The sequence below is a fragment of the Octodon degus genome, unplaced genomic scaffold (genome assembly GCF_000260255.1).
Source record: "Octodon degus isolate 3935 unplaced genomic scaffold, OctDeg1.0 scaffold00036, whole genome shotgun sequence".
Lineage (NCBI taxonomy): Eukaryota > Metazoa > Chordata > Mammalia > Rodentia > Octodontidae > Octodon > Octodon degus.
In genome coordinates, this window is record NW_004524612.1 from 14073397 (window position 1) to 14090773 (window position 17377).

At 43.2% G+C, this 17377-nt stretch overlaps 1 protein-coding gene across 4 annotated transcripts in view; it reads left to right on the forward strand.

The window, feature by feature from the left end:
* Elp3 (elongator acetyltransferase complex subunit 3) overlaps positions 1-17377 on the forward strand; it is an 83820-nt gene that overhangs the window by 29436 nt on the left and 37007 nt on the right. For 2 of the 4 annotated variants that reach the window (XM_023714674.1, XM_023714671.1), the window contains 3 exons: positions 8335-8496; positions 9857-9989; positions 16597-16787. In XM_023714674.1, coding sequence (XP_023570442.1) covers positions 8335-8496; positions 9857-9989; positions 16597-16787 — 486 coding nt within the window. Of the gene's footprint in view, positions 1-8334; positions 8497-9856; positions 9990-16593; positions 16788-17377 lie in introns of all 4 variants that reach the window. The other 2 variants (XM_004630693.3, XM_023714672.1) reach the window with 1 other exon arrangement.

Genomic DNA, 17377 nt, shown 5'->3' on the forward strand with positions numbered 1-17377 from the left:
GTCACCAACTACCTGAGATTAGGTAGTTTGTAATCACCAAAGTTCATTGTCTCTTGGTTCTGAAGGTTGGGAAGTTTAATATCAAGGTGTTGACATCTGGCAAGGACTTTCTTGCTGTTTCAGTAAAAGGAGGAGTAACAGAAAAAGGGGCCTAACTTACCTTTTCTAACCATGTTATGCCACCCATGAGGGCTAAGACCTCATGCCCTAATCACCTGTCAAAGGTCCCCATCTTAATTCTCTCTCTCTCTCTCTCTCTCTCTCTCTCTCTCTCTTTCTTTTTTTGCAGAACCAGGGATTGGACTCAGGCCCTTGCACTTGCCAGTAAAGCGCTTATTCCACTGAGCCATCTCCCTAGCCCCAATACTGTTTCACTGGCAACTAAATTTCAACATAGTACTTGAAGGAGGCAAATATTTGAACTGTAATAGATTGACTTTTTCTTAATTCTAATAGAAAAAAACAGAAGAGAATTATGAATTTTTTTGATACTTTGTATGTTCAGCAGGAAGAATACTAAGATTTCATATAAAGTTCAGTAATTTAATAACTATAAGTATTAATTTTTGTTTTCAGGTGTTTGAGAATGCTTAGGTAGCTACTTGTTTGCCGTTTGTTATTGTTTTCCCAATGTTTCTGGAGAGCCTGTTAGGTACCAGGCACTGTATAGGCCCTGGGAGCCACATGGTAAGTAGGACAGGCATTGTTCTTGTCCTCATGGTATCTTCCTTCCACTGACTCAGCAGGCTGTGGAGAGTTAAGTGCTGCCATCGAAATGCACTGCTGTGATGGGCAGGACCTGTGTATGAGGAGAAATCAGTCAGGCTCCAACAGAGGGGACGAGATAAAGGCACCCACGTGGAGAGCAGCTTGAGGAGTAGTGGTTGGATTGGGGTGCAGTGTCCTTAGTGAATGCCTGAGTCTTTAAACTTTAGAAGAGATCCCAGTGAGCAGGAGGGAGAACGCCCTGAGATGAGATTGCAGTCTTGGATAAGGGTCAGAGTACACGTACTGGGGAGGAGATGAAGTGGTGTGGGCCTTTTGAAACGAGTAGCAAGGTACATGGCTCTAGGCAGCAGAGTGCTGTGGGCAAGCATGGTGCAAGGTCATGGTGGCACTGTTGGCTGGTGGTGGAGGGGCGTAGGAGTGCAAGGGGGAGCCACTAGGACCGTCATCTGTCTCACGTGAGGGTGTTCACAGAGGTGATAAAGAAGAGGTTGGGTTAGAAGGAAGGAGCCAGCATAACACACAGCTTGGGCTGAAGGCAGTGGTCAGAAGCTAGTGCAGTGTGCCAAGATGAAGGCGGCCGAGGGAAGAATAGGGCTGGGGAGAAAAATCAGATTTTCTTTTGGTATGTTTGGTTTGAAATGCCTGCAGTACATTCAAGTGCAGATGCTGGGCAGCCTAGCACTAAAGAAGCTTGGGCTAGCACTAGAAAATTGGGGTGACTAGCTTGGAGGTGCTATTTATAGCCGTGTAAGTGGGTGAAGTCACCAAAAGGAAAGCCTCAGATCTCCATGGTATACTAAGTGAAAAAGAAGGGTATGGAGCAATTCTTATGCTGTGATGCTCTCGTTTGTGTCCATGAATGTGGGGGGGTATGTTTACATTTGCGCTTATTTCATACCATCAGTAAGCCTCTGAGTTAAGTATTCAGATTATCTGTTTTACAGATGAAGAAACTGAGCCAGACTGAGATGAGGTGACTTGTCCAAAGCTGTGCAGAGAGTTGGTGGCAGAGTGAGGGCGTAAACCCCAGACAGGGACTGGGACTGTAAACTCAGTGGTACAGTGTTTGCCTCATGTGCATAAGGCCCAAGGTTCAAGCTCCAGTACTGCAGACAAATAAAAATGAAGAAATAGCCCCCAGGCTGCTTTGCTGTCAGAGCCTGACCTGTGCTGTAATGCTAGAAGCTGCTAGGAGTAAACATTGTGCTGCGTACACTTTATGGGTATATGCGTACATATGTGTGCATGCATACTTGTACGCCTATGTGTACATCATTAGCACTTGACACTGTGGGAAGGAACGTGGTCTCTGCTGTTGCTGCAACTCTCAGGCTTGTCTCTGGCTCCTTGTTTATAAAAAAAAAAAAGGGGGAACATTATCCAGCTGATTATAAGGTTTTCAAAGTGTGCCAGAGTTTTTTGTGCTAATTTTGAGTGGACCAAGAATGGCTTTATTACCCTGTAATTAAAGCAATGCTTAGTACATAGTAGGCTTAAGTACATGTGTGAATAGATTTTGAATGAATGATTAATGTGTAGATCAAATATTGACAGCTACTGATGTTGCCTTTTGAAATTGGGGATAGCGACATCTTTGTGTACCATTTGCTTCCTCTGTTGGCCTCCTTTGAGTTTGTAAAACATGAGAAGAACAGAAGGGCTTTTTCATCATTTTAAATAAAAGTACAAGGGTAGCTTAAGGGGCCTGCAGAGAGGCTGCTGCCAGGAGAATATGTGTCACGGTGAGCAGCCTGCTTCTCTTTGATCGACTCTAGGATATGTGACAGATGAATTCTGTCTCTGAATCTAGACTTTGCAGTGTGCTTGGCCACCACACGGGCGTCAGTTGCAGGGTAAGATGGGAACTATTTTTACCACTCATTCAAAGTCTTGATCATTCATGAGCGTGATTCATGCTTAACAAAACGCTGAAGTCTTCAGACTTTAGAGTAATGATGTCATGCAGCTCATTCCTCGTGATACTGAAAAATCATATGACAGCTTTGATATGATGCAATGCGACTGAGGAAACTAACTTAATTAGTCCCAAGCCACAAGACTGTGGAGTGGCAGTAGTGCCTCAAAGGGTCACAACACAGGCAGCCCAGAAACTCTCCCAACAGGTTGGTCTTTGGAGACCACCAAGTTTTTCTTCCCCAGCTCTTGCATTTATGTACTCCTCTCCCAACGCAGGTTTCTTGCTCTGAGACCTTTTCTCTTACGTGGAACCGAGTTATAAATATCTGAAGTGTGTGGGTTCTGTACAGCGCTGGGTTCCGCAAAGCAGACGACATAGCTGAGGTCTGCATGACGAGTATCTAGGATGTAGCCCATGTGCCATCTTCATTGATTGCAACCTTAACAGTCTTGCTTCATTCTTGATGTGAATCTTTGTACAGAAATGTGCTAGCACCATTAAAACAAGCAAACTTCAGTTCATGAAGTTTATTCAAAATGCCTAGGGGGGGAGAAAGCCTCTTCCCGTAATAGAGGAGACAAAGCCAGAGTTGTTTTGTTTCTATTCTTGAATTTACCTCAAGAGGGCAACAAACACTTTACTTTTCAGATAAAAATTTATATATGATTTCAGTCTTCACTGCAACAAATCTCATGAATGGCTCTTAGGAAATAATAAAAGTGCAATCCGGGACCCATAAAACCATTCTTAATGCTGCCCTGAGCCCTGCCAGCCCACTCTGCATTTTGCTGTGTTCTCATTGCTATATCTTTATGAGCCAATGTGAAAAAAGCCATTTGCTTTGTTGAGGTAAATTGTTTTTCTATCAACTTCCTGTACTAGAGTTGATATTCATTTTAGGGGAAATTTCATGTTATTTGAACTAGAGAACTAGACACAGAAATTTATTTTCCAATATTAGTATCACAAGCAGCCCGGGGCAACTATTTTTGATACGTGGCATTTTTTTCAAGATTTTTGGATTTGACCTTGCTGTCCTCTGTATTAAGTTGTTCAGAGGGTTGTAGTGGAAACTGGCAGGTTTTCCCACTGTGCCTGGCCTCCTTCAGGTATAAAGTGGTGAAATTCAGGGTTCTTTTGCTACTAATTCTTAGGTGTTCAAGCTTGCCAACTACACAGGTATAGCTAGCTTTCATTGCCTTTAAAGATTACTTTGTATGTGTGTGTGTGGTGGTGGTACCAGGGATCGAACACAGGCCTTGTGCTTGCCGGGCAAGCACTTGTTCCACTGAGCTATCCCCCAGCCCCTAAAGATTACTTTTAAACTAGGTTGTAAATTATATTCTGAGGCAGGTGAGCCAACAGTGTCTTAAGGGTGGAAGTCTCTGTTCAAGCTAGGATCAGGCTTCACTGTTAGCTCAGGTGTCCCTGGTTGTTTTCATGTGCCTAACCTCTAACAATTGGCCTCTTACTTGGAAGATCAGGAATTAGGGTGAAGAAAAACTCCAGTGAGGTGAGCCTGGTTATTTGTGGCACACAGGACATAATATCCTTGTAAGTGGGGAAACTAGAAATCTGAATGAACGGAGATCTGCTCAAGGACAGAGCTGGTCTCTGGTCAGGATCACTGCATGGAGCACAGCGCTAATCACTCCTTACCATCAGCTCGATCTCCAGAGAGCGACAGTTACTGGTGTCTGTCATCCCTAAGAGTCATAGCTCTGGAGATAAAGAGAACCGACAGTGGACTCTGAGTCACCCATTCACCGGGACACAGATGTGCCGAATAACTCAGATGAACCTTTTAGAAGAGTTTTATTACTTTTTAATCAGCTCTGCCCAGAAGCAGGTTCACATTCAATCTTTAATGCTCCTTGGCTGTTTTCACAAGATGCAATTTAAAAGGGTAGTTGCCCATCAAGAAGTGTGTGAGTCACTCTTCTCTCCCTTGGAATTTTTAATTCATTTCCGTTCCTTCCTTTCCCCCTCACCAATGCCTTTAAATCTTCCAACTGTGTCCTTATGTGTCTTGGAAAAGTGAGTGCTAGACAGTGCCGGGTCCCAGGGCCCGAAGTCCGTTTCCTAGACTTGCAGATCTGTGAGGGAAGAAAGCAGCCTGCGAGGCTTGAACGTGCTGTGCATCGCCTTGCTGTGCTGGACCTTGGACCCGCAGGCCCCAGAGCCTCCAGAAGGTCTGGGCTTTGGATCCGGTACTCTCTGCTCCTCACTTAGTGTATTGACCCTTTGACATAGACTGATTTTTGTAGATGGCCCTTTATATAATCAGTAACCTAAGATACAGGCCTGATTATCTTAAAGGAGATACTAGTTTTCTTCCAGCATTTTAATGGAAAGAAAATTTAAAAGAACTTCCCAGTGACATTCACTTACCTGTCACCCTAGATTCTGCAGTACCTGCTTTGTCACATGTCTGCTCATACCGCTATGCATTCATCAGACGTGCATGCATGTGTGTGTGTGTGTGTGTGTGTGTGTGTGTGTGTATACATTTCACAATAAGCTGCATGCCTAGTATACCTTTTTCCAGATCTGTACTTTTCCATGGATTACCTGTGTTTGTTGTTCATTGCTTTTCTTTTGAAGTAAATTTACATATAGTTAAATATACAGATCTTAATTATACCAGTAGTTTTGAGAAATGCAACATGTACCTATCCAGCAAAGCTCTATTAAATTATAAAACATTATCGTTATCCCAGAAAGTTGTTTTATGCCCTTCTCAGGAAACGCTCACCTTTACCTTGCAGAGGCAGCTATTCTGATTTTTCCTCGCCACAGGTGGATTTTACCTATTCCAGAATTCCTATAAATGGAACCGTCTAGCATGTAGCATCTTGTTTGACTTCTTTCACTGAGCACAGTGTCTTAAGAGTCATCAATGTTATTAGGAATTTAGTACTTGTTACCTTTTTAGTACCAAACAGTATTCTGTCAAGCAACAACCAGTTTGTCCCTTCTTCTGTTAATGGATACCGCAGCCATTTTCAGTATGTGACTATGTATAAAACTTCACAGAACATCCTTATACAAGTCTTTGTGGATATACGTATTTATTTCTATGGGTAGTAACTAGAATTGCTAGCTTTGTTTAGTTTTATAAGAAACTGTCAGCCATTTTTCCAAATGATTGTATCATTTGTACTCTCACCAGTCATGGCTGAGCACTTGATGGTTCTCTAGCCTCAGAAACAAGTGGTAGCGCCAATCCTTTTGTTTTTGGGAGAGAGAGAGTGTGTGTGTGTGTGTGTGTGTGTGTGTGTGCGCGTGCACGCATGCGCGCACATTTGTGCTGGGGCCCTGCACTTGCTACACAAATGCTATGCCCCTGAGCCACACCTTTTCTCAAGAAGTCCTCCCCTGTGCCTTCCCGAGGCAGCCATTCCGACTTTAGCAGCGCCTGGTGCTGGCACTGCAGTGTCGATCACTATAGCTTCTTACAGTGTCCTGAAGTCAAGTGATGTGAGTCTTCCTTCATCCTTGTGACCACTTTAGACAGTCTAAGCCCCAATCCCGAGACAGTTTAATTTTAGTAATTCTGTGGGTTTGAAATGATATTAAGGTTTTAATTCTTGTTTTCCTACCAACTAGTGACATGGAGCACTTTAGTATGTGCTTATGCTACTTGAATATGTTTCCTTCGTGAAGTGTGTTAAAATCTTTTGCTCATTCTTTATTGTGTTGTTAAGTATCCTGGAACCCATTTCTTTATCAGATCTGTTTTGTGTAAATTTGAAAACCCAGTTTGTTGTTTGACTGTTCATTGTATTAATGATATGTTTGAGTAGAATTGATGAGATCTATTTTATCAGTATTTTTCTTTTAGGGTTATTACTTTCTGTTTTATTTCTAGTAAACTGTTACATGTTCCCAAGGCATAAAGATTTTTCTCTTGTGTTTTCTAGTTAACAGTATTTTGTAGCTTTTATTTAGGGTTTATGATGACCTTGAATTAACTTTATGTATAATGTGGATTAAGCATCGGGATTTTGTTTCTACCTTTATATATGGCAAGTTATGTTGAATATCTAAAAACTTTCCTGGGGCCTGGCCCTAGCTCAGTTCTTTAAGTGGCTGTTTCCACAAAGCTGTCAGCCTCAGGTTGCGGTAGTTCGATCCCTACAACACTCCAGCCAGCGAAAGTGCCCTGAAGGCATTCGAGGAGCAAAAACTAAATAAATAATCCTTTTCCATTTGAACTGCTTCCCAACTTTATAGAAATCAAAGGACTGCATTCACATGGGGCTGGGCTCTTCTGCCCTAGCCAGTCCTGCTGGTGCTGCCCAGCGTCAATTACTGTATGTAGCTTCTTGCTGTATCTTGAAGTCAAGTAATGTTGGTCTTCATCCTTGAAACTGCTTTCAAGACTTTTTAAAGTCTCAGTCTTTTGCATTGCTTTGTAAAATTTAGAAGCAGCTGGCTAATTTCTGTTAAAAAGGGTGATGGAAATTACAGGAAATTAATCATTTATTGTCTTCTAATTCATAAATATAGTCTATCTCATTCGTTTACTTCTTTCTTTCTTTCTTTCTTTCTTTTGCGGAACCGGGGATTGAACTCAGGCCCTTGTGCTTGCCAGGGAAGCGCTTATTCCACTGAGCCATCTCCCCGGCCCCACGTTTACATCTTTAATTTGCCTTAGCAATGCTCAGTATAAACCTTTTCTAACTTTTTTTTTCCAGAATGTTTTTGTTAATGCTACAGAATTTTAGGTTGTGTGCAGCATTAGGCATGCAGTTGATTTTTGTGTGTTTGCTTCATATCATAAGACCTTACTTAATTCACATCCTGACTTGAATTTTTTTAGTGTGGTATCCTTGGGAAAGCTGTTTATTCTCTTTGAACTTCAGTATCTTCATTTGAAATAGGATACATAGAGTGGAAGGTTCACATATTAAGAGCCCATGGCCTAGTCGTTGGCCCAGGGTGGCCATAACCAAGCGACTCTGTCTTCTCATGGCATCAGCCCCTGAGCAAGTGATTTGCCTCCTGTTTTTCTGCGGACAGCAGTAAGACCACTAACTCCCATAGCTGAACTCTAACGTGGTGCTCACTTTTTGGATACCCACTTTTAGTAAATGACAAAAGTGTTTTCTGATTTTGTAAATCATTACTAAAGAGTAATAGGCTTGGTGGAAACGTTCTGTATATGTAGAAGGTATTTCATTTAAATTATTCCTATGATCATTACATATATTCTCCCTCTCCTTTTTTTGCCTCTTATTTAAAATAACTCTGAAATACGGAGCGGGAAATATTGCAGGTGGTTTTCACTGATGTGAAAAACGGTTGCTAGGAATTGAAAAATAGGTTTTCACAGTGAAATCACTGTTTTCCAGAAGATTACAGTTGCAGCACATTGCATGAGAATAATAAGGATAATGATAATAACATTCTGATCTGCTAGCTCAGTCATAGCAGTCCTGTGAGGTGGAGGTACTGCTATTATTGTCATTTTTCAGGTAAGGAATCTGAAGCCCAGAAAGGTTAATAGCAGTGCCACTTACATAGGTGGGAAGTAGCAGAGCTTGGATATGAACTTAGTCCGCCTCCATCGCCTGCACATAACCACTGCCACATCCTAGGCAGATTAAGGAAAGGCAGTCCTTTGAGTAGAAGAAAGTGACCCAAGATTGTAGCAGATCTGTTACTTTAAATGTGCTCCACAGGTATTCTGAGAGAAGCCTCACAAAGTGTATTGGAATTACCATCGAGACCAGGCCAGATTATTGCATGAAGCGACACTTAAGTGACATGTTGACCTACGGCTGCACAAGGCTGGAGATCGGAGTGCAGAGTGTGTACGAAGATGTGGCCAGGGATACCAACAGGTGAGAGGGTGGCAAATGATCATCCACAGGTTGTTTCTGTCCCTCAGTTCCCCAGTCTCCTCACATTCGTATACATTCTCCCTTCTAGCCAGTGTCAGACAGAGGAGTCTAGGATTCCTTGTTTCAGAGTCTTTTCTTCCACTCTGCTCTTCATTCCATCCCTTCTTCCCTCCTTTTTAGACCCGCTGTGTGGCCCCTCTTCCAGTATCCTTTAACCATGTGCATCCCCCGCCACCATCACCATAGACAGCTTTTCCCATATAGAAAACATGAAGCTGTCCTGGTAACTTAAGCAGGAAGTACTGATAGCCCATTAAGAAGTGAGTGACAATGTTTAATAAATGATTAAAAATAAAAATAGGAAGTCCAGGGAGTTTGGAGAGAAATGAGTTTCATTTTAGATGCACTAAGTTGTAAATACCAGTGTGGCCACCAGTGGAAGGCTAGCTTTAGAGCAGGGTTTGTAGTGGCAGAAATGCTCTATACCTGCACTGCCCAAGGTAGTACAGCTATGAAACTGAATGTTGCCTTTTATTCCACTTAAATAATTTGGAAAGTAGCATACCTAGCAGCTAGGGTATCATACAGTATAATTTTGAGATGTTGGTTATTTGGGCATGGAATTCGGGGGACAAGCCTAGCTTCGTCAGAGAACCTTGGGAGTCCTTAGCCAAGCGAGATTAAAACTTGGAGCCATGGGCATAGATGGGACTGTCCAGGGGAGTGCAGTGGAATGCAGTCTAGGAACTTTCTGTGGTGAATGCCACTGTGCTGGTGGAAGAAGGGGTTGACACCAGGCTTGGCTCCTCAGTGTCCCAAGCCATGGCTGAGGCTCGCTTCCTCCTTGGCTGTGGCACTAGAGTGGGTGTGATGAGAATTTGCCCATGCAGCCTTCTCACTAAGGCAGTGTCTCTTCCCAGGTTTTCTTAGTTTAGGACCCTCCAGTCAAATCTGTTCTGTATTTTAGGGTTCACTCTTCTTCTGTCTCCCAGAAGTTTCACAAGATTTTTAAAGGAAGGAGTACAGTAAGCTGCAGCTTCTGCCTGGTTTTGAACTCAGTATTCTCATTTTAACGTAGATATGTACATCAATCAGCTTGTATTGGCTGACTGTCCTAACCGCGATCACTGCAGTACTCCTGGATCCTTACTACCCCGTCATTTACTTCAGGACTGTAAGTGGGCATGAGAGGAGTTCTGAGAAGTATCTCTGAAGTGAGATGCTTTGCTTCTAGGCCTCCTCAGAGATTTTGCTTCCCCGGCTGTGCATCTCTTGGTCTCACAGATTGTCTTCTTCTGCCCCCTGTGTAAACTTCGTTGTCCTTTTGTTTGCATGACAGTTGTGAACTTTCTTTCCCCAGGGGCCACACTGTGAAGGCAGCGTGTGAGTCATTCCACCTGGCCAAAGATTCTGGTTTCAAAGTCGTGGCTCATATGATGCCTGATCTGCCAAACGTGGGACTAGAACGCGACATTGAGCAGTTCATAGTAAGTGTCACCTATAGCGGGCTGAATGGGTCTGCGTGCTGTGTAGACCCCTCTGCCTTGTTGGCTATAGATTGTCTCTGTTCAGCTGGAATATTAGAAATGCAATAAAGAGAAGCCTGCCCATAGCCCCAACGTCAGACAGAACTCTTAATACACTCTTGGCAGTGTTCTTTCATGCCCAGGATTTTGGGGGAGTGGGATTGTTTACCCTCATGCAGTGCAGGCATGCCCACATGCCTGCATGCATATGAGATGGGTCATTCTTTTGATAGCTTTTTTTACCTTAACATTATAATAAGCTTTGACCCATGCTGCAGCCTGATCCTTTTAAGATGTTAAATATTTAAATATCTGTCTGATTTGATCTGTCATCCTTGGCTTTACTACTTCCACATTTTCCAACATTTGAATTCTGGCTCCCACCACTTAGTAGCAAACTGTTTCACTGCTTCTTTCCTTCCTTGGTTTCTTCACCTCTTCAGTGAGGCCAGGACAACCTCCACCTGTTGTGGAGATTAACTGGGGTGCCACACAGACACCCCAGGAGGTACCTGGCTACCGCAGCAGCTGGTGGTGTGGCCTGCCTGGCCAGAAGTCCTCCCGCCTCCTGCCGGTATCTCTCAGAGCTGCTGCCCTTCCTGCCTGTGTCGCCGCTGCCCGGCAGGCTCCCTCAGCCCACTGCACAGCTAGCATCTCACCGATCACTGCCGCCAGCCTGGTTCCCTTCACATGTGTCATTAGCAGAGTGCTATCTGCTAAGTTCATTTTTATCTTTATTTCACAAAGGCTGTTAGAAAGTAGAAATCCAATTAAATAACCTTCTGAAACCCAGTAATGCTGAAGAGGTCCTAATCACAAAGCAGTAGCTGGATTTTTCTTTCTTAGTACTTCTCTCCATATTTTTTAATCCCCTACTTAGATTGCTGCTTTTGATTTATCAGTTTTAGATAGGCTCCTTTGCCTTGCTGATTTGGAAATTGAACATTTAATTGTTTTATCCTTCCTTCCTAATAGTTCAGTATTTTTATATCTGTATTTAAGTCAACCAAATGTGAGAAAAACATTTCTGTTCTCAAATAACCTTGTTTTTCTCTGGCATTGCCAACCGCTGTATTTTCTTGCTCAGTATTCATCATGTTTTCAGCTGTATGCGCTCAGCACTAAAGCCCCCTAGACAGGTTGCCTGCTTAGGGATTCTTATCTTATGCCTTTCTTAGCCAGGAGACCTAACTGGCAGGCAGGGGCCTGCTCTTCAGCTACAAGCCGGACTGGTGCTGCCCATTTCTCTTGCACAGGTGTCGTCCTGCTCTCTGGGCCCGATCCTTCCTTCGCTGGATCTCAGGTTATCTAACTTGTTAGCTCTCATTTTGCCAAAACATGTTCTCTAGCAGCTTCCTAGAAAGCTGTTCTTCATGAGAAGTAAACATTTTTGCATGCTGTCTGTATACTATAGAACTCAAGCGTGAAAGTTCTTTCACTTTAGATTTTTTTAAAAAATTATGTCTTACAGCTTTTTTTTTTTTTTTTTTGGTTCCTCGAATGCCTTCAGGGCACTTTTGGCCAGCGGGAGAGTTGTGAGGTTCGAACTCCAGCAACCTGAGGCTGACAGCTTTGTGGAAGCAGCCACTTAAAGGACTGAGCTAGGGCCAGGCCCCCTGTCTTACAGCTTTTAACATTGCTCTTAATTAAGAGTCCAATACTGTGCTGATCTTAATCCTGTACAGTATTCCTGATTCCTGAATCCTAGAATGTATATACCTGGGGAGATTTGCCTCAAAAAATTTTTAAGAAATTCTTTTTATCTCCTATAAGTTGTGAAATTTCACAGTGGTATATCTCAGTAGGAAGTTTCTAATTAGTTATGTTAGACATTGAAGGCCCCCACCACATGGGAAACTTTCTTATAGTAATGGTTAATTTTGCCTAGATTTTTTCTTTTTTTTTCCCATAATTTTATTGAGAAACTAATAATGAGACAGTTTCAAACCAAATTGGTAGGACAGTTTCAATAATTAACACATTGCATACATTCTTCCTAATGGTTAATTGCTGTACAAGATGCGGACTTGATATTCTATTTACAAACACCATTAGAACAAATCCCTCTATTCATTAAGAGAATGTAATTATATATCTATCCTAACCTCTTTGAATACACAGATATCAAATAGACATTCATCTGTATCCCCTTTTTTTGGTTAAGTTCTGTCATTTAAATATTATAGGTGTGTAAACTCAGCAAAATATTCTAAGAGTTCAGAGGTCCATAATAATATTGGGTCTTCTGCTTGACTGGCAATGTCAGAAATTGTTGACCAGAGTCCCTTACAGCTCAACATAACACCATGGCTTTACTTCTTATACTTAGTTTTTATACTTTTCTGCTGGATGGTTAAGACCAAGGTAAAGCAGGACCTATGTAACAAGAGTTGTAGCTTTTGGGTCTGATAAGGTCAGTGAAATCCCCTCAGGATTTATCCTGAGATCCTGTACCTCAGATTGTAGAACCTTTGTCATTGTCAGCCATGTGGATGAGTCAAGGCCATTGCTTGGCCAATGTGCTCTCTGTGAAAGCCTGAGAGAATGTTTTCTCTCCATGGGACTCTCCTTAGGCACACTCTACATCATCAATCACTTTCCTCTTTGGCCCCATAATCTCCTTGATCAGCAAATTTGGGACACTACTGAGTTACGTGACGTTACAGTACAAGTTCTCATATGTCCTGAGTCTTAAGTGACCTTGGAAGGCTATGACCAAAATGTTGGCTTTCCTTGCAGCCCTCCCTTTTCTCTAATTTTGGTCTGCAAACTTAGGTTGTTAACCATCCAGAAGACAAGCTTATTGTTACTACCATACAACCTAGGCTGTTAAGCTTAACCTCACTATCTGTCTGAATATCAAACATCTTATTGCCTAGATTTTTCATTGTCTGCTTTTTCTTTCTTTCTCTCTACTTCTCCTCTTCCTCTTCTTTTTCCTCCCTCCCCCTGTTTATCTGTTTCTCTCTCTCTCCCTTTCTATTCCTGTCTCTGAACAGAGTCCCATTGTGTAGGTCAGTGTAGCTCAGGCTGATCTTGAACTCACTTACATGTATAACCCAGGTTGTACTCAAACTTGCAGTCCTCTTGCCTCAGACCCCCAAGTGTTGGGGTTACAAGCCTGTACCACCAGCCTGGCTTATCTGCAGTTCTTTTTTGCCTATAACTCCACTTAAGCAAAAGTTGGGTCTTCCATATTGGTCATCTAATACTCCTGCCTTTTCCATTTTCCATGTATTTTTTCTTACTATTTCCTTAACTATGTCTTTCAAACTTTGTATTATTTATGTTTTATTTTTGTTAAAATTTCCAAGAAATTATAACAAAGAATTTGTTATAGGAATTTCTTTCCCATATTCTTGTTCAATTTTCTGCAGCATCCTTTTCTTGTTTTATAGGTGTGATGTTGTATCTCTGAAGGAAACAGAGGGTTGATTTTTTAAAGTTTTGCTTCAGTGTCCTTTTATTTTTATTTTGATATTCCTATCATGTTCTAGACTTTTCCCAGCTTTCTGGGGATTCTTAACCAAATGCTTGTTTCTGCAGATTAAGGATCTTCTGCTGGCTCTTTATAACTAGCTACAAGTGTACTCCACTGAAAGACATGCATCGAATAAGATTCCTATAGAGCATTCCTAAAGTCAGTGCTTTCAGCTCTGCTGCAGAGCCATTTGATTACTCCAGCTTCCTGCCTGGTGGTAGGTAGCATGGTTAGTCACAGGAAATTGCCTGCTGACACCCAGAGAGCAGGGCAGAATGTCCACCATCAGCTTCCCTTTTTGCCAGCCTTGGTCCTCACCCAGGCCTTCCTTTGTGCTTAGAATCTCAGAGTCTAGCACCTCTCCAACTTCTCCAAGAATCTTCTTACTTGTTTCATCACTGAGACAGAATACTGACATTCACAGTGTAAAGGAGGAAAATTGTACTTTGGCTCACAATTGTAGAGGCTTTGATCTGTAGTCAGTTGGCTCCAAGATAGGGCAGTACAGTGGAGGAGACTGCCAGAGGAGAAACAGGCTGGGCATGGCAGCAGGAAGCAGAGAGACTTCAAGGAAGAGGGAGGTAGACCCTTCTGGGCCACACCTCCAGTCACCCATCTCCAGCCAGGCTTCCCCTTGAGTCAGTTCACTTATCCTATCACACTCTGTGATCTAGTCACCTCCCCAACGCCCCACCTAATGTGAGGCTTGGGAGGGGGTACATCTAAATATACACATGACACCAGGGAATTTACCTCCTCCTGTCCCATACAGGAAACAGAGGTAAATGAGTGCAGCCTCGGAACCAGGCTCCTGTTTGGTTGCCACGTCTCCCTTCTTCCCCAGGTCCTGGGACTTCTGACTGCTAAGCCTGGCTGGGATTCTGGCATAACCGAGCTGGCCTTTCACTGTTATCTTGCAGTTTTCTATGCTTGCAAAGCCACTTCACTAGTCTTCCATCCATTTTGTGTTTTCGAGGACCTTGTTGCCCTCAGTTAACGCCCTGTGGTTTTCTTTTGTGTTCTCTTTATTCTTCTAAGTTTGTACATTTTTTAAAAATCTTTCCTATATTGTGGTCTTGGAGGGAAAGGACTGAAGCACTTACCTTAATTCCCTGTCTTTAACTAAAAGTCCAGAACCAGGACAATCTGTCATCACTCACACAAAGGCAGCAATCAGGCCACATGTCTCCTGGAACTAGAAGTACTTTCCTGAAATCTCAGGTCAAACATGGATTCAGACTGAGTAGAGAAGTACTTCCCTCCACACTCTTTGTGGCTGGCTAGAATGTTTATTAAATACCTGATGCATCTTCATAAGTGTTATGGGGACAACAATTACAGAGCAGTATCTCTTAAGACCATATGGCTCACAAAGAATGCAGCATTTGAGACTGTTAAGTCAGTGAGAGCTCAAAACCCTGTAGTTAGATTTCTTTAAAAAGCACATTAAACAGTAGAAAGTTTTGCAAGAATAATGTAGCAGGTGATAACAAGCATTTTTACATTTCCTACGTAATGAGGAAAGTAGAGCTTGGCTGGCCAGATAGTCACTAATGTCAGCTCAGGGGTAAGAGGAAGCTGCGTGAATTCACCTTCGTCTGGCCGCCACGTACCATGCACAGTCAAGGTTGGAGCAAATGATCAGTGCAAAGCCATAGGAAGGACAATGCCTGGTGTCTCCTTGCTGCATCATAAGTAAAGAAATAAGGTGGCTGTAGGTGACAGCATAGCATAAAAAATGACTGTGCCAAAAATGAATGAGCTCAGTGTGTCACCTACTGTCCAGATAACAAGTGGACAGTGTACAATTCGGGTTAGCATTAGTGCCAGTTGGCCTGAGAAGATAGCTGCATCAAAACTCAGTAGACTTTTTCAGCAATAACCCATGTGGCGAACAGTGTATGTTTTATTTTATTTTTTTTTCAAAGTTTTATTGATAAACAGATAGCAATGAGACAGTTTCAAATCAAATCGGAAGTACAGTTTCAACAAATAATACACTGCATATATTCTTCTTAGTGGTTAGTGTATGTTTTATAAGCCAGATGATATCAGTCACAACTTTTGTTGTTTTCTATGTTTCTGTCACAACTTTTACAAGGTAAACAAGTATATTCCATTGTTAAAGGAAGCTATAGTCAGGAGGTGAAGGCAGATATTGAATAGATGGCATGATTCTGACAGCAAAAGGTAATATAAGGATCAACAGAATATTGGGGAAGGGTGTAGCACTTAGCATCTGAAGATCAGGAAGGGCTCCCAAGCATGGCATTCAGGTGAGATGGAAGATTAGCTAGACAAAGGAAAGTTGCTGACTTTCCACACAGAGAGCCTGGCCTTTGCAAAGGCAGAAAGGCAGCCTGGAGGGGGGACATGAGCTCAAGTGGCTATAGACAGGAACCGGACAAGAGGCCTTGGAGTCTAGCACTCACATACCTGGTACCCATGACGCTATGAGGACAAGTCCTGTCCCATCCCCTCACTTGGCCCCTCACTCTGCTGTGGGGGTAAGAGAAGCTGGCTCAGGCTTGAGACTGGGTGGGTATAATGATTGATACATTGTCAACTTGAGAAGTCTAGACACTGGACTGAATAACTCAGCAGCTCTACATCCTGGGTGTAAAGAACAGGCACTTCCCCCTAGGAGGAAGTTCATTGTGTCACCTTGAGAAGTCTGGCCTCGCTTAACTAACTGATTCAGCAGTGGGCCGGGGCCTCACTTTGTGCACACCCCGAGACTGTGCAAGAGGAAGAGGACAGGAGATGGTGTGAGTGCCACACTTACTCAAGGGCCAGTAGCATGCATACAATATAAGGGAGGAAGTAACCCTGTTCCCCCCACACCTCCTTTTGGCTCTCGTTGCTGACACTCTTCTGCCACCGTGAACTATTGCTCCTCTGCCACACCACCCTACCCTGGAGCCAGCTGATTACAGACTGAAACCTCTACAAAATCTGAGCTAAATAAGCCTTTCCTTCCTTAATTGGGGCATCCGGTAATTTGTCTCAGCAACACGAGGAAAGGAACCAAGGCCATGGGTAACCCCTACCTAATTTACCAAGAAGTGACTTTCTGTTCTCTACTCACAGGAGTTTTTTGAGAACCCTGCTTTTCGCCCTGATGGTATGAAGCTCTACCCCACCCTGGTGATTCGCGGCACGGGGCTGTACGAGCTTTGGAAATCAGGACGATACAAGAGTTACTCTCCTAGTGACCTGATCGAACTGGTGGCTCGGATCCTAGCCCTCGTGCCTCCATGGACTCGAGTGTACCGAGTACAGAGGTAGCGTACTGTCTTTTATTCCCCAAAGAATTGGTGACTAGGCTGTTTGCAGTTCTAATAGGAATGGTCTGATTTCATTGAATTGAGGGTTTTGAACTGTCTTATGAAACATGGAGTATCAGGCATGCTACCTGTCAGAGAACGGGAGAAACCAAAGGACAGGTATCCAAGCCACCTCGCCAGCAGCACATTTATTCACTCATCTGATCATGGTCCTGGAGTTGGAGTTGGAGATCGGATGGCAAGCATGCATGAAGTCTGCTTCACAGGAGCTTGGCACCTGGATCCAGACTTCTTAGAGCCAGTAAGGAAAGGAAAAGAGACCTGGCGGTGTGGTGTAGAGGGCTTTCATTCCTGCGGAGTGCTGATCTGTGCAGACATCAGAGTGGAGCATCATGTGGAGGGGAAGGAGGACAGAGCAGAGGGGCAGCAGCAAGAGATCGGACGCTCACAGGGGTTGCTCTCACCAGTAGGCAGATCAGGGATAACGAGGGCTAGGACTTCTAATCTGAGAAAGCAAGAACAGACGTGAAAAAGGAAATTAAAGTGAATGTTCTGGTGCCTTAGAATAGAAGATCCTGGTGTTTTCG